The following is a 17,658-nucleotide window of genomic DNA, read 5'->3' on the forward strand; positions in this document are numbered from 1 at the left end:
GATTTCATTGTTTTAAATATCTGTTGTTTATTAATTCTATTTATATATTCCTTTTATATGGTATGCCAATAAAGATTTTATTAGTTTCTGTGATGTGACATTGCTTCTTTAGAAAGTCTGTACATTTATAGTTAGCAAGGTTTGTTGTTCCACCGCACACTTGTTTCTGCACTCAGGATGTTGGCGAGTCTAGAGTGTTTTCATGACAGCAAAGGAGGATTGATTGCTCTTCAGTAGGATTCAGTCACACTGATCAACCACATTGACAGCACCAGACATATAGAGTGCTATTCTTAAACATGATGTGTTAACTAACTTACACAACTAATTTCCCCAGGTACGAGCAGATTCAGTGCTGTTTTAAGAAACCCCAGTGATAGGTGAATGCTTAAGAACATAGGCTACGAGGTGAAAGTGGTTTATGAATTTACCAGAAGCCATGCCACAGATGTTTTCAAATGGGACTAAACAGATCTAGCATCACTTACAGTTGTCAGAATGACTTAACATATGTATTCTGAGCATTTAGAAAGATGTATTTATTGATTGATGGCGGTGCTGAAAAAGAGCTACAATAAATTCACTGCTGTTAGTCTCTATGGCTAGGAACAGAAGCAGTATACCTCTGTTTGACAAACGATGGCCTACCTTACAAGGTGGTTGTTTTTAAGATTACAAGAAGGCTGTGTATGTGACGCGCTTTGCACAGTTAAAGCTCTCTATAAATCTACATAAACTATAGAGGTTATTGAAGGCATGTGCTTCTGAGTTTATAGGCTGCATCAGGTGCAACAGGGGGAAAAAAATTAACGAGCGCTCTGGTTCAGCAAGGCAATTTCAATCTCCATCCGCTCTTTGGTGCGAACCAGGAAACACAACTTCGTCTTTCGGTAACACTACGCGTTGGCGACGCATTCAGGAAGATTGTCCCTTACGACAGGACGTACTGTAGAGGCTGAGTCACGTGGCGCATGCGCGGGGAGGTCCCTTTTCTCGTTCCGGTAATGGCAGCCCCCATGAGGCCGATGCCTCTGCTGCTCCAGTGCCGGTGGTTGCTCCTGTCCCGCCGCGTGGAGGCGAAGCTGCGAATAAGGGAGGCCCGCCTCAGTTCCACGGAAGCCGCTGTGGCTGCACTGAGGGAGCAGCAAGTCCCGGGCACCGAGGAGGCGGCAGGTGAGAGAGGGATCGCTCCGGCTCCAACCTTTCGTCCTTTCGGTTTTGCATTGCCGGCTGCAAACTCTGCATTCCCTCTGGGGCTCTGCAGCCTAGAAGTCCGGGGGAGGGGAGGGGAGCCCCGAGGACTCCCTGCCGGCAAAGCATCCTGTACTTGAACACATTGGGCAGGTGGTGTCGTCGCCTCTCATCTTTTCTAGGTTACCGTTCGCACACACACAGAAATTGTTTTTAGCATCTTATTTCTTTTCGGCTTATGCACACGCACGCACACACACAGAACGGAAACTGTATTTATCATCCCATTTTTTTTGCTGCTTGTGCCATGTTCAGCCGCCAGTTGCAACATGTTCTGGATTCTTTCTTGCTGATCCGTCCCAAATGGTCTGCTTAAGCCTTGGTTCGCACGTGCTAAAGAACAAGATGGCAGAAACTTGAGGTGGTAGCACTTCAGACTGGCAACGCCCGCTCACGTTTTGGAGCATTCTTAAAACCTCTGCAGGTAGAAAGCCAACATAGCAAGCAAAGAAAGAGCTTGCCTGATTTGCTCGTTTTCTATTTGCTGAGGGAGAAGAATGCAGAAAGGGACATAATTTGGCACATGAAGTCTTAAAAATGCAGTCAGTAGTTCCCAATCTTTTTGAGTATAAGCATCTCTTTTTAACATCCAAACATTTTGTGGACTTTCCACACAGTAGTAGCAGTACTGTTAGTATCCACTGACTGAGAAAGTCCATAATGTCAAAAGATCCAATTGTCAGTATTTAATGAGCCTGTGGGTTTGTGGTCTGTAGTTTGGGAATCTTTGGCATAGGAGGCGGAGTTCTTATATTCTCCAGGATCGTTATGGATCATACATTATTCAGACCCCTGCCAGCATAGCCAATTGGTCATGCTGGCAGGGGCTGATGGGAGTTGTAGTCCATAACATCTGGAGTGCCAAAGGTTCGCCACCACGGGCATAGTCCATTCTTGCATGTCTTGTAAGGAGAGCTTTTAATAGAGGAGAGGGAAGTTTTGAAAAATGCAATTCTTCCTTCAAATAGCCTTAGATAATGTAATTCATTGTACACCTTCTTAGTTGTATCTGTAGACTAGACCTTATATCATGCAACTGCAGGAATATCACCATTCATCAGCTATGGATAGAGCATAGTTTGCACAGTGCATCATAAATACAGGGTGGATATGTAAAATGATAAGGGGCACTATATCTTCGAGGCCTGAAAATCTTTCAATGTTTTATCTTTTCTTGGGTATTTGCAAATATATGTCCCTCCTGTGTGTTTAACCAACACAGACTTATGAAGTTAAGAACTGCCCTGTTGAATCAGACCAACAGTCCCTCTCTAGCTCAACTTTATGTTTCCAGCAGCATTCAGCTAGACACCAGGGAAAACTCATAGACAAGAGATGATTGCAATGGTCTTCGCGTGTTGCTCGTCTCTCAGAATTGTATGCCTTCTGAACATGGAAGTTTCATTGAACTTAATCCAGGCTTGTGGTGAGAAAGTCTGACCTGGGAAATGGGTTAACTCCTGTTCTGGATAGGGTTGGGCTCCCCCTAAAGGAGAAAGTTCATAACTTGAGGGTTCTCCTAGACCTCGTAGGAGGAATTTAGAGGAGACTTCCTAGGATAAGCTCATGGACTATATTTATCAGGCCCCCCGTCAGCATACAGGCCAATTGGCCATGCTGCCAGGGGCTGATGGGAATTGTAGTTCATGAACATCTGGAGTGCCATAGTTTTGCCACCACTGATCTAGACCCAGACCTCCTGTTGGAGGAATGGCAGTGGTGGCAGCCAGGGAGTCTTTCACCTGCTTTGGCTGACAAGCTAGCTGAGGCCCTTCCTGGGCAGGAAAGATCTAGCCACTGTGGTGCATGCCATGGTAACATATAGATTAGGTTATGGCAAAGCACACTATGTGGGTTTGAAGACTAGAAGGTACAGTTGGTACAGAATGCTGTGGCCAGAGTGTTGACTGGAGTGGGATACAGGGACCATATCACTCCAATCTTGTTCCCTCTACACTGCTTCCGGGCTCAGTGCAAGTGGCTGGCATCGACCTTTAGTTCAATTAGATATGCATATACATTTATGTCTGGTGTAGTGGTTGTCATTAACTTTATTGCTAAATGAAAAAAAAGATTATGGTTGGGGTTACTGTGCTACATTCAACATATTTTACACTCCCCATACTTATACTATCAAATCTGAATTACCACAATCTTTGCAATAGCTTGTAGGGCCATGTAGCCACATTTTGTTTCTCAGGAAGTAGAGATGCCTATTAATTATACAGGCTGATTTCTATAATAGGATCACAATGCACCACAACATGAGCAGGAATGCACATCAGTCTAAATGAGGGGCTCAAGCAAGCTTGCCAGTTTTTACATTGAGCAAGTCCTATGTCATTTGCAGCTCAATGGAGGGTTTGAAGCACTTCAGATGGGATTTGCCTATATTTCTGTTTATGTTTTTGTAGCTAAATGTTTGGAATGAGTACCAAGGCGATAAGAAAGGGACATGGAGCCTTGCCTCAATGGTAGAGATTTGCATACAAAATGTTCCATGTTCAGTCTCTGACAGTTAAGAGGTTCAGGTAGTGGGTAGTGGGGAAGACCTTTGAGATACTGGGGAGCTGCAACCAGTCAGAGTTGACAGTACTGATCTGATAGACCAAATGTCTTGACTCAGCACAAGGACACTTCATGGATGGTTATATCATGATGTGACCAGAGGAGCTCTGGAGATTGTTGACCACGTTGGCAGAGGGTGAATCAGAGATCTGAGCAAGAGGGGCAGGAGTGGGGAGAGCTGGCTGAACTAGAAGGGAAATTGGCAATGGGGATGGGAGGGCTTGTGACTTTGTTCGTTTCATTTCCAAGTTTCTTTTTTTTTACTTATCTCTTTTCCTGTATCCTTTTGTTATTGTTGTTGTTTTGTTGTTATAATGTACATTTCATTCAAAAAAGATCTCTTTTCCCTCCCTCCACCACATCTAGCTACTGAGATTAGCACCAGAAAGAAGACATTCAGTGAAGTGCTGGCAGAAAGATTAGAACAAGCTCAACGCACCGTGTTAATTAACTGCCCATCCAAAATCAATGAGAAGAAATTTCTTAAATACTTGTCATCTCATGGAAACATTAAGAACCACTTCTTTTATGAAAGTTACGTAAGTACCTGAAGCATTAGCAATGGAAACCTAGACAATAGCTTGTGTGATTCAGTCTGAACGAGTATGTGGAACTTGGTTTGCGTGCCAAAGTAAGTTAGTCTTTGACTAATTCTTATGTTGAATTGCTAAAGGGAAACGATATCAGTACAAATAATTTATCAATTTGCTTGCCTCTGTGTATCACTGTGTAATTTCACTGTGTACCTGTTAGACTGTTGTCCTGAAAAGAATTGCTGCTATAAGCAAATTATTAAACAGTAAAGCCATATTATTGCTATCTTTATCAACAGTTACTCCAGGGCAGTCTTAACTCTGCTTTAATTAATGCCTGTTTTCTTCACTACAGTCCACATTTTCAAAATGAAACACAAGACTATTTGGAGAGTATGAGCTTCTACTTCAGTAACAGGCTACGATTGCATGTTACCTTCCTCTGTATTATTTTTAATTTGGTTCATATTTTAACTGGTTCTTTTTAGGCAGATAATTTCTGTCCAAAAGGATATGGATGTTTAACAGCCAACTATTCCAGCTAAAGAGTGTTAATATTATTAGGATTTCTATATCTGCCTTTCTTTTTTAAAGCTTTTTTTGAATCATGGGAGGGTAACCAATGGGAATGACGTATATGACAGCCGTGAGTGACTTTGAGACTCTCCTGCTTGAGATCAAATTCACCAAGTGCATGTCTAGCTATCAGAAACTTTCTGTAAAGGGGATTGTGTCTGACCCAACCCCTGAAAACCTTCAGCCACTTGACTGTAGTGTGAATATACTCGGGACACTTTAATTCATAACTCCAGCCACCCATGGCATTTACTAGACCAGTCATCATCCCTCATTCTCAATTATCTCAGACCAGTCTTACATGTGGCACTGGCAGGCAATGTGAAAATTATCCTTGTACACACCCTGTGTCTCATTGAAATGTCACTTCTTTGCCTTCTATGGATCTCTGGCACGCTGCAGTCACATGAAATAGTTGAGAGGTCAGCTCATGTGCATGTTGAAGGATATATTGTACATCGTTTTTTTTTCTGTTTCTTTTTTCATATCGCTTCAGGGCACATATGCTGTGGTAGAATTTTCTGAGAAAGACAGCATAGCGTCGCTGCAAGATGTCACTGGTACCCCACAATTTAAGGACGAATGTCCTGTTCCATTTAAATCAAGAATTTTTACTTTAACATTGAAAAATCCAGCAAGCCAAGCTTCTGAACATACACCAGTTCACCGCCATAAGCTGACCACTGTTCCTTTGGGAGGACTGATCAAGAAATTGCGTGATGCTGATAGTGTGAGTTCATGGATCTATTTTGTTTTATATTTATATAAGAAATAAGCACCCTTATTTTGGGGCCGATATGTAATTGATCTGTAATTTTAAAAGTGGCAAAATGTATTTTTTAACATTAAACGTACGCAGTAAATAACTACATTCTTTTCATATTCTTTAGAGAACAATTGTGACCTTGTGCAGCACCTGCTAGTACAATAGATCCATGGACAGTGGAATTCACTGATAACTGTTCTTGGAATCTCCTTCCCTTAAATAGAGCAAAGAAGGTTCCCTTTCACTGCTGATGAAATATTCAGTTAACTTTTACAGATTGTAGTAGTTACAAAGGGATGTAGATTTTTCAGAAAGCCAAATCCACAGATGTAACACTTCAGCAATCAGATTAGCTTTATGCTGTTTAAGTTTTGAAATCATAATACAATTTCATAGTGGTTTTTCAAGGGAAGAATGACACCATTTTCAGAAATCTGATGGTGGCTTTCAAACCGATTTCCTTTGCAAAACCATTTTCACACCTTTGAGTCTGTCAAGAAGTACTTCTGCATTTCATAGACAGAGCATGCAGTTAATTCAAATGGTGTGCAGGGGAGGGGCATGCTAGGCCTAACTAATGCCCTTCACACCTTAACTGCCCCTCCCCCAAGACTGCACTGTACAGGAAAAGATTGGTATTGAGGAACAAATTGTCTGTCAGGAAATCTCGTTTTCCATTATGGATCTTATTACTGAGGAACTTCTGGTATGTTTCAGAAGTTTCTGTCAAAATTGACATGCCTACATTTTTATTCTCTGTGTGTTCTGGGTTTTTTTTAAGGAATTGGGATAGTTTTATTTGGGCCCCAGTTTTATTTGCAAAACACATCTTGCCCTCTTCATGATGAACATATCACTCAAAGTTGTAGAGATTTAGGGGTTCTGTATTGGAGCCTGGATCAACATATGCTTCTGAATAAGGTTGCGTAATGGTGCTTGCCAGTATTGCAACTAGCCCGTAAAGCAAAGCCTATAAAGCAAGCCGAAAACTTAGTACAGAGGAAGGGTGTAACAACCCTTCTTCTTCAGAACTACAATAACTGGAACTGTTAACACTGAGAAATATTTATTGTTTAACATTCATCATAACAGAGTTCTGGAGAACCCAAAAGCTTGCAGGCTGTCTTGTGTCATACCTCTGACTTGAAAGCCCTTCCCCCTCATTCTAGACCAGGGGTAGGGAACCTGCGGCTCTCCAGATGTTCAGGAACTACAATTCCCATCAGCCCCTGTCAGCATGGCCAATTGGCCATGCTGGCAGGGGCTGATGGGAATTGTAGTTCCTGAACATCTGGAGAGCCACAGGTTTCCTACCCCTGGTCTAGACACACAACAGTAGTGGGGAGATAACTTAGAAAGGGCTATATTATAGTGTATGTTATTGCTTGGGGTGGTGCGCATGGCATGCAGTAGTCATGTGGCTGTTTTGGTTGATGCAAACGTGGCTGTGATCTGCCGAGTGAGTACCGCTGTTCTAAGCTAAATTTCTCAGCTGGTTTCCCTATAATGTTTGGAGAATGGATTTGGAAATTAAGGATTCTAAGAAATGTATTCTCAATGTATCATCGAAGGCTTTCATGGCCAGAATCACTGGAGTGTTGTGGGGTTTCCGGGTTGCATGGCCGTGTTCCAATAGTGTTTTCTCCTGACGTTTTGCCTGCATTTGTGGCTGGCAGATCCTTTGAAGCTGCCAGCCACAGATGCAGGATAAACGTCTTGAGAAAATGCTATTGGAACATGGCCATGCAGCCCGGAAACCCCACAACAGTCCAGTGTATTCTCAGTGCATTCTTTGCTGCAATTTCTTCTTGTTTCATAAGGCAGATCAAAGTATTTCAGTTCCCAGGGTTCTGGTCTGAAGCACAAGTAATTGTGGTGGGTTTTTCCCTTGTATTCAGGTGAGTGACCAGTTGCACATACTCACAGAGGAATATCAGCTGACCGAGGAAAACACTAAACTCCGGTTTCTGACTTGCTCTTTAATCCAAGACATTGCTGGTGCCTATTTTCCAGCATGCACCGTGAAACCCTTTGGCTCATCTGTGAACACTTTTGGTAAATTGGGCTGTGATTTAGACATGTTTTTGGACCTTGATGACGGTGGAAAAAGCACTACCAGAAGGGTAAGGTCTTTCTCCAGCTAACATAAGCTGTGGAATGAATTGCAGGCACTTCTTAGAGGCTGCCGAGTACTAGCGATCGAGGGTGATTGAAGGTTATACTGCTTCCCTCCCATTTCCCCTCACTCAGTTGACTTCCTCTTCCTCCTGTTGATGTTTAAGGTTTTTCAAAATTAGGTTACATTGTAATTTGGTTTTTAAAACCAAAACTTTCAGGAAGCAGCAAAATAGTCCTAAACTCTGCCACTGGTGTTTCTGGTGCTCCCTTCTTTCACAAAGCCAGGCTTTATGGAGCCAGTAGGAGCAGCCAGCCAGTAGGAGCAGCAGTGGCATAGTGGTTAAGAGCAGGTGTACTCTAATCTGGAGGAACCGGGTTTGATTCCCGGCTCTGCCGCCTGAGCTGTGGAGGTTTATCTGGGGAATTCAGATTAGCCTGTACACTTCAACACACGCCAGCTGGGTGACTTAGGCTAGTCACAACTCTATGGAGCTCTCTCAGCCCCACCTACCTCACAGGGTGTTTGTTGTGAGGGGGGAAGAGAAAGGAGTTTGTAAGATCCTTTGAGTTTCCTTGCAGGGGGGATATAAATCCAACTCTTCTTCTTCTTTTGCTGACCATCCTATGTTAGTTCAGGTCCTCAATCTGCTTCTATGTGGCTTTAAAAGTTTCTTCTGTCCTTAAGACTTGCAGTTTGGGGTGCTGAAAAGTCCCAGAGCGTGCTCCCGCTGAATCCCAGGCAATGTGAATAATCTCCTGTTCTAAAGAAGACTTTTTGAGGAGGGAGCAGGGAGAGAATATGACAGAGTGTGCTGGAGAAGTGCTCTGATATTGTAGAGTCATACACTTGCTGCGCTCTTCGTTTGGAAGGCTGCCATTATCCAAAGAAATCGAGAAATTACCAACCTGGTGAAAGTATGGAGGTTTCCACACATGAAAAGGAAGCAGTTCTGAGCACACAGCCTCTGTTTACATGATTTAAATGGTGCAGTTTTTGCACACGTGCTCTGGTAAAAGAATTTGGAGAGGAAACGATAGATCTGTGGCATCTTTATGCTGATGCGTAGCTTCTGGTAAATTGTAAATGTGACCCATGTATTGCATACCCTGCTTTTTTGAGATAAGAAATGTTATTGTAATAGAGGAAATGGCCTTGTCTTTGGGCCTGCCTAGATAACATGATCATTCCTTTGTTGATGTTCTAGTTAACCCTTTCCACATTTGCATGCCTGCTGTGCTTCTGTACACTGTCTTGGAGTGTGGCCACTGGCTGAAATCTATTCTCTATGTAGACAACTAAGTCCTTTGTTTAATTGTTGAAGGCTTTCACGGCCGAATTCAACTGGTTGTGGTGGGTTTTCCAGGTTGTGGTGGGTTGTGGTGGGTTTTGGTGGGTTTTCCAGGCTGTACCAGATCAAGGCCACACAGCCCGGAAAACCCACCACATTTTTTTTTTTACTTCAAAAAGTAAATTTGTGTGAGTGCAAAGATTTAAGACATAATATTAGAGACTCCCCATCCCCAATCAAAATACAAACAAAAACAAGAGTCTTCCAGGATCCACTACGAGTGGTCAGACAGCCCGTGTATTTGTGCTGGCCTATCTATGATACCCAACAATGGGAAACTCATAAACATATCTATCTAGGAGGTCATCTCTGTGGTTTTTGGTTCAGTGTGCTTGTGGCAGTTCTGTGTGCATCTCTAGATTGTGTCATTTTTATTTAAAAAAATTACCAGTGATCATAGAAACCTGAAATATTATGGGACTTAACATTTTATTCTTGTGATTCACCTTTTGTTTGTCCTGTGTTAGAAAACAGGTCCCTTTAACCTGGATTATCAAATGAAGAGAGTGCCTTCTGAACGGATTGCAACACAGAGAATTCTCTCTGTCATCGGGGAGTTTATCGATAACTTTGGCCCTGGGTGTGTTGGTGTGCAAAAGATACTTAATGCTCGCTGTCCGTTGGTGAGATTTTCCCATCAACCTTCAGGATTTCAGTGTGATCTGACAGCTAATAACAGGTAAACTTTTTCAAAAGGCATTTGCTTCTGTTCGTCAAGTCACACATCTTGGTTGCTTTCGCGCCTTTGCACAGAGATGCTTCTCTTTTTTATTTCCTGCAACACATGTGTAGCTGCGCAGGCATACAGAAATGAACCCTTGCAGTCATGCCAATTGTCCCGCAATATGATCAGCTGCACTTCCATAGCTGTTCATCTGCAACACGCCAAAAAAGAAAGAAAGGAAGAACATGTTGCTGTAGATCGGTTATACTCGCTGCCACAGGGATAAAGTGTGCTTGGGGGACTTTGTACCCTGTGGGGCCCTCAGAGAACCTGCCCACAACCTGCCGGGTGACCTGCACAGAACGGCTGGCAGGTGGATTCTTCCTGATGGTGGACGGCACGGAACTTACATTGAATAGGTGGAAGAGAGGGAAATAAAGCGTCTCCTGCCTGGCCATTCATGCAGGAGCAGCCCCAACCTGCAAAAGGATTTCTCCTTTAGTGATTTTCGAAAATCCTGGGTCGATGGGAATAAAACGGGGCAAACTTGTTTTGAGGACGGGACCCGTGCGAAATTCCCTGCCCCCCCCCCCAACGGTTTTTATTGCACCCCACGCCCATTATATTTGCCCTGTGTGGAAGCCACCAAGGTTTTTGCTTTGATTTCTGAACCAAGCTTGATTTACCTATTTGTCAGTCATCCGGTACAGATCAAGTAGCAACTACACTCGAGCAACAGGGCTTGAATATTAAAGGGAAAGCATTTGATAGTTGTTTTTTATTAATGTGGCCAGTAGGGGGCGCAGGCTTCTTAGAAATGACATTTCTTGACTCTTCTATTCACATAAGTTATCAATTTTTTAAAATTTCACATTATCCATACTGGGAAGATGCCAAGGGTATATGCTGTTATGAATTAAAGAGCTAAATGGACTGTAAAAATCGAGAGCCTTCATTTTTTGTTTAATATCTGTTATGTTAGCCACACTGAATTATCTGCATCAGGACAGAATTGCAGCTTGGTCATCTGCAACACATCCATTACCAGCCGTGTCTAGCCTGTCTTTTTGATCCATGGGTTGGGAATTCTGTTCTATGTTACTGTATTGGGTGACCTCCATTGATTGCATTTTCACATAAGCAAGAGAATCACACTTCTGTATGTCAAATCACATCCCTTCCAACCCTCACTGTGTGGGACAGTAGGCAGAAGGCATTGTACCTGCCTTGGCATTCCTGTTGAAACCTACCTTTCTTACTTTGCCTAATATAAGTACACAGAATGGGCAGGAAGCCTTAGAAAAATACTGCTGGTGAAACCATTTTTGTAGACTTTGTTTTGTTACAGGAAGCAATTTGGAGCAGCTGTCGGTGGACTTGTCTGCTGTACTGCAAAGCCTTGGTTCTTTGATCATAAGCTTATGCAGGTTAAGTTGTAGATCCGTCTGCCTCTTGAAAGGCAGCCTGTTATGCATCTGTGTACAATCATCACAGGTTCTTTAGGTGTTTGGGCAGCATTGTTGAATTGACTGTCTGGAAGTGAGTTCTTGATTCTGTTCACTCCGCCAGCCTGGCCAGCCAGCCGGGGGCCTGCCCCTCCTCATGAGGAGAAGTCAACAGAGGGAGCGAGAGTGGTTCTAACGGGCTTTCTGGGGCTCTTTGGTTTGGCCTCTAGCAAGGCTCCCAACAAGCGGCCACTTGTTTCTGTCAAACGGCTGCTGACCCCTAAATCTTTTCATATAAGCTTATTGTGAATAGTTCCCAGGGGATGTATACCAGATTAAAATGCTCTCCTGCCCTAGTCGTTGCCTGTGTATGTACATATATTTCTAGAAAACAAAGAGAGTGCTTTCACTTCTTCCCTGTTTCTACATTCAATGCCCATTCTATGCACAGTGATAGCAATTCCTCTATGAGAAAACTGGTGGTTCTATGATTATGTGAGGCAGGGCGGGGGCATAGAGAGTTGCTGGCGTAAAAATCCGCTGTTTCATAGTGAGCTGTGGAGGCTTATCTGGGGAATTCAGATTAGCCTGTGCACTCCCACACACGCCAGCTGGGTGACCTTGGGCTAGTCACAGCTTTTCGGAGCTCTCTCAGCCCCACCCACCCCACAGGGTGTTTGTTGTGAGGGGGGAAGGGCAAGGAGATTGTAAGCCCATTTGAGTCTCCTACAAGAGAGAAAGGCGGGATATAAATCCAAACTCTTCTTCTTCTTCTTCTTCTGTGCTTCTACCCACTTTGGAGGGCTGTGCAATGAAAGCTGGCTCTTCCTGCTTCCAGCACCATATGGAAACAGGTCAAGTTGGTTCCAGTTGCAGAGCCCTCTGAAGTCAGTTAAGACTGGATGGGCCTACCCAGTTGCTTTTTGTGGCGCTCTTCTGCAAACTGTTTCACAGTTTTTCTAGAGCAGTAGTCCACTGGCTGCAGCCTGGTGAGCTGATGAGTCCTCAAAAGTAATTCCGGGGATAGATTGAAAGCTCTCACAGGTGGGTAGCGGGGCGCAATAATCTGTCCACAAACGCCCTCACTTGTTATAACAAGGGCCTTCTGCCCCAGAGGAACTGGTCGGCCTATCTTCATTTAAAGCATTTCTGTAATCGCTGCCTCCTCAGTTCAAAGCCAGGAAACTTATTTCTCTCAAGAGTTTTTATCCGGTCTCTCAGCCAAAAGCCTCCAGGCTAGCCTGCACAAAACTAAATCTTTTAAAATGAATATAATCAGCCTTATTAAATGGCAACGCAGTAGAAACAGTAATTGATTTTGGATTAATGAGCAGAGAGAGTTTCAAAAATATGCCTCTGCAAAGGCCAAAAAAAATACACAACCAAAATGCCACCTGAAAAATAAATATTGTAAAACCTTTTTGAAAATCTGAGGGCAGCCTGGCTTATCACACCGTCTTGGTGAGGCGGTTTCCAAAAAAGCCATGTGTGGTGAGGGTGCCTGTCTGTCAGAGCTGACGAGGCCTTTTGTAGCCTGTTCTTTTCCTGGGATTCCTTTGGCTCTGTCCTGCACAGGTAAACATTTCAAGCCATCTTTGTCCTTTGGCACCCCCCTCTGCAGTGAGGTGGAGATGGTTTTTACCCCTACTGCATCTGTTGTGGTGAAGGAGCCACTAACATGGCTGGTTATTCCGATCATAATTGGCCCATGGGCTCTTGTCGGGAGAGAAGGTGTTTTCAGGCATTAACTTTGATTCCTGAGATATTGTAGGAAAAACTGATAGTATGTTTAGGCCAAATATTACTATCCTCTCAGTCTGTCTCAGTAGCACTGATCTTTCCTGATTTTGACTCTCTCTGTTCCAACAGGATTGCCATGCGAAGCTCTGAACTTCTTTATATCTACGGCAGCCTTGACCCCCGTGTAAGAGCTCTTGTGCTCGGTGTACGGTGCTGGGCGCGGGCCCATGGAATCACAAGTAGCATTCCTGGTTCATGGATTACAAATTTCTCCCTAACAATGATGGTTCTGTTTTTTCTGCAAAAGAAAAATCCCCCCATCGTTCCAACCTTGGATCATTTGAAAGAGCTATCTGGTAAGCAGCAGATGGATTTTGTACACATAGACTAGTGGCTGTGCATGGACTCTTAAGGGCTCGTTTTCATTTAACATTGTTTTATTGGCTGTAGGTACCGGAACATAAAATATGAGACTCTCATTCAGTGGCATGTGTTAAATGCATACATGCAGTGGCATAACAAGGGGGAAATGTGCCCGGTGCACCAGTGCGTCCTCCACCCCCGGAACGCCCTCTCCACACCCCCACAGGGATGCACGTCTGGTGCATCGCGCACCCCCCTGTCCCCTTGGAGCTACGCCTTTGCGTACATGGCATTATCTGATACTTTGAAATGAGTGGAGGTCTGTACAAGATTACAGAATGTGAAGTAGGAATCTACCCAAATCTTAATTTTAGGGCAACTTTGCTGAGGTTCCCCCCCCCCCCCCAAATCCTCCTTTGGAATAGTTTCAAGTGCAAGAGTGGTGCACGAATGCCAGCATCAGGGGTGTTGTTATGAAAAGAGAAAGTTCCCAACTCAGACAAGGAGTTTCCTGCTCAAAGCTCATGTGAGCCATGTACTCGCTGGTGACCCGAGGCAAGTTTCTGTTCTCTTGTCCTCAGTCACTATCTGAAATATGTGGGTAGCAGTGTTGGTCTGCCATCAAGCTTACTGTAATAAATACCGAGAAAGCAGGTAAAGTTCTTCGAGCTCTTGAAATTTCCTATACAAATGCTAATTATTGCTAAGCATCAAAGTTGGCATGTTTTGCATATGATTTGCATAACTGTCTGAAGAACAGCTGGACCTTCTCTGATGCCACCTGTTAAATGAGATTTTTGGCTTTTGTGTCTGTTTTTGGTCTTCAAACAGTGCCTCGAGTCCTAGAAGTATGGAGATTAACAAGGCTCCGTACTCTTTCTGCCTCTGGATATTTTAGCTTGTCGACAAACTACTTGAGAGTGCTGAGACAATTCTTGAAAACAGCTGTTGGGATTTATTGTGCTTGCTGTTGGGGGGGGGGTTGCTTACCTTAGCCAACAATTTGAAATTTATTCCTGTTAATGTGAGGACTAGAAACACGAAAGGTGAACAGATCATAATTTATTTTTAAAAGCCCTTGGAGTCGCACAGAATCTAGTGGTTTGAGCTCCGTATCGTCCAATTTGATAGAATTACAATTGTACTGGGCTTAGATGGTGTGTTACAAGCATCCTGTATTGGAAGGAAAGTCTAAGAACAATGAATAATTTACTCTTGCAGGGTCAATAATGGGCATGCAATTGCTGCGCCATTTCTTCCCGCTAACAAAGCTTTTGGACAAGCCTGCCGCTTGCTTGTCAATACACTGGCTGTAAAATCCTCCTCCACATTTAAGGTACAATTGCTTCCCATTGAAAGGGCGAGTTATTCTGGACTTCACAAAGGTCAATTTTTACCGTTTGACCAAAACACTGAAAAACTCCTTACCCTTAATTAGTATTTCAACGCAGCGCCGGTATTTGGCAGTGTTGAAAGAGATTGCAAAAGGCGTGTGTGCATTTAGAAACTGGGAGGGCAACTCTTTCCCCTTTGGGCGCTTATCTGCAGCTCCGTTGTCTGAATTCTATTAATACCAAAATACCTGTCGCTATCTTTATAATCGGTCACCCGAATGTCTGCTGGCTCATTTGCCCAGTAAAATATGCCCATAATTTCACTTTGTTTAACTGTGCTAAGCTCAGATGGGATAATTCCAGCCAGTTTGTTTTTGTTTCAGATGTGCAAGATAAGCATGTAATTGAAGGTCACGACTGCTCTTTTGTTAGCAATTTGAACAAAATCAAGCCCACAGGAAACACACAGAGTTTGGGTAAGAAGTTTGGTTGTCAACATTTTTAACAGCCTCATGCGAATTATGTGGCCTTTTCCTCCTTTACGTTACGGGGCTTTTTTTTTTAATCTTTCAGATGTGCTGCTGGGTGACTTCTTCGAATACTTTGGGAATTTTGCTTTCAATAAATATTCGTTAAACATTCGCAAGGTAAAATATATTTGACTCTTACTGTGTTTCCCTGAAAATGAGATAGGGTCTTATATTAATTTTTGCTCCAAAAGATGTTTTAGGGTTTATTTTCAGGGGATGTCTTATTTTTTGAACCCCAGCTGCATAGGGAGGGGAAACAGAGCCCAAGACAAAATGGTGCCCAGGCCTGTCTGCCATGCCCCCACAAGGCCACACTCCCACAAGGCCACACCCCCTGCCAGACCAGGCACAAGTGCCTCAGATGCCCAGGCTACACACAGGCCCATTGGCTCTGTGCATTAAAAAAGGTCATCTTTTAGCAGGCTTGGTCCTGCCTTTGGACTGTCTTTTAAGTTATGGCGAGCATTTTTAAAAGTATGATTTTTAACTGTAATGTAGGCTTAACATGTTGTTGCTGCCCTGAGTCCTTTTGGGATGGGCAGGATATAAAAATAAAATGAATTTAATTTTCTTTAACAGCATACCCATGAGCCTTTGCTAAATATGCAAATCAATAATTAATCATTCCTGCAGGAGGAATATTTACATTCTCCAAACTGTGGTTAAATGTCTTGAGTGCTGAAGACGCATCACACTGGGCATTTGTAATCCCTCCTGTTTGAGCCAGGAAGCTATTTTGGCATTATCTGGTGTGATTGTACCATGCAGGGAGGAAGAGCTGCAGCAGTGCAGCTTTGATATATTCTGTTGGGGCTACAATGAATGCTGCACGCTTGTCCCATTTGTATAAGCTCAACAGTTTTAATAATTCCTGGCTGCGTACTGTAAAAAGCACTCCTGTTGGTAGGTTGTGTGTGTTGTGTCAAGTCACTTCCAACTCATGGCAACCCTATGAATCAATGCCCTCCAAAACATCCTATCATTAACAGTCTTGCTCAAGTCTTGCAAACTGTTGGCCATGGCTCCAGTCCTTCAGGACTGGAGGATCCTCTGGAATTGCACGAGATGCAGTGCCTGGGGATCAGGGATTCCAGTTCAAGAAGACATTGGCAGAATCCCTGTTCACTCATCCTTGAGCGCTTCTGTGAAGAGAGCAAGTGTTTGCAAAAGAAGGGAGGACATTTCTATTGAAAAGGTAGTTTTTTGCAATTGCCCCTTGCTTGAACCCACTGGTCCGCATCCTGCTTTGTTCCTAAGGCCTTGAGGATATTCACTCTGGATTTGATTGCATTCCACTTGTTTGTGCCAATCTCATGGCATTGTATGGTGTCATGTGATGTTAATTTTTTTCTCTCCTTTGAATTCCATAGGGGAAAGAACAAAACAAGCCAGAATCATCTCCACTTCATATACAGAATCCCTTTGAGCCGAGCCTTAACATCAGCAGGAACGTCAATGCGACACAACTTGAACGGTTCATCAGTTTGGCCAGAGAAAGTGCCTGGCTTTTGCAGCAGGACAAAGGTCTTTCTTCCAGCAATGGCCAGCTTTGGGGAATGGCAGCCATTCTTCCAGAGTTGACGGCAAACAGCGCTAGCAAGGGCACAAAGAAGAAGAGGGGAACCACCAGTGACAGACTCAAAGGCCTGCTGGACTCCTTAAAGACGAATAACTCCACCAATGGGAAAAAGACCTTCTGTACTTGGGCCCGGTAGCTGGTTGCAACATGCTCAGAATTCACCAAAGTGCTTGGTGGCCTCAGCATCGCTTGAATGGGGTATAAAATGGCCGAAACATGCCTCACTGTCACTTCTGCAGGGCATGAAATGATGGAAAACTGCAGCCTTCAGGTGTTCCATGCTTGGACAGGTGAACATATTAAGAAGGGCAAAATGAAATTTGACCATTATACCTGGCCTTTTGGGTGGTAAATAGCCAGGGTTTTTTTTTTCTGGGATATCCTCGTCATGAAGGAAAGAACAAGGGGCCTGAGAAGAGGCCTTTGAGAATATTAAAAGAGGCAAGTGCGGGGGACACCTTCGAGAAGTCTCTTCCCATGGAAAACACCAATCTGCTGCTGCACTGCAAACCACTTTTAATCACAGTGGTTGTATCCATTTTTGTAACTGTTTTGCCAACCCATCAGTGGTGGAAGACAAAATAAAATGCTCAGAACTCAGTAGTTGCATGTTGTTTTGCTGTCCTGGAACAGGGCAAGCAACAATTGCTATAATTCATCGTTTCAAAATGAAATGTATGTACCTTCAAGAAAAAAAGTATCTTTAAAGGGGTAAAGACCTAGCTGATCATGCTTCTCTTTTGATTTTTCAGTGTCAGATTAGGATCTGGGAGACTCAATTTGTAGCCATCAACTGATCTAGGACCAGTCACATACCTTCAATCTAACCTACCTAACAGGGT

General features: G+C 43.5%; 1 protein-coding gene across 1 annotated transcript; it reads left to right on the plus strand.

Annotated features, from left to right (window-relative positions):
* The first annotated feature begins 993 nt into the window (after positions 1 to 993).
* LOC125441142 (mitochondrial poly(A) polymerase) lies at positions 994 to 17,416 on the plus strand. Its single transcript, XM_048511493.1, has 9 exons — positions 994 to 1,173; positions 4,186 to 4,358; positions 5,425 to 5,658; positions 7,593 to 7,817; positions 9,629 to 9,840; positions 13,140 to 13,366; positions 15,091 to 15,183; positions 15,281 to 15,354; positions 16,608 to 17,416. The coding sequence occupies exons 1-9, from the start codon at positions 1,005 to 1,007 to the stop codon at positions 16,950 to 16,952; spliced, it is 1,752 nt and encodes a 583-aa protein (XP_048367450.1). The 5' UTR covers positions 994 to 1,004; the 3' UTR covers positions 16,953 to 17,416.
* Positions 17,417 to 17,658: the final 242 nt, after the last annotated feature.

Source organism: Sphaerodactylus townsendi, linkage group LG11 (genome assembly GCF_021028975.2).
Source record: "Sphaerodactylus townsendi isolate TG3544 linkage group LG11, MPM_Stown_v2.3, whole genome shotgun sequence".
Taxonomy (NCBI): domain Eukaryota; kingdom Metazoa; phylum Chordata; class Lepidosauria; order Squamata; family Sphaerodactylidae; genus Sphaerodactylus; species Sphaerodactylus townsendi.

What these genes read in the sequence shown, in the direction of transcription:
- LOC125441142 (XM_048511493.1), top strand. Translation starts at nt 1,005, where the DNA reads ATGGCAGCCCCCATGAGGCCGATGCCTCTGCTGCTCCAGTGCCGGTGG. An exon ending in ACTTCTTTTATGAAAGTTAC is followed by an intron (nt 4,359 to 5,424) that starts GTAAGTACCTGA and finishes ATATCGCTTCAG; the next exon opens with GGCACATATGCTGTGGTAGA. An exon ending in GATCTGACAGCTAATAACAG is followed by an intron (nt 9,841 to 13,139) that starts GTAAACTTTTTC and finishes CTGTTCCAACAG; the next exon opens with GATTGCCATGCGAAGCTCTG.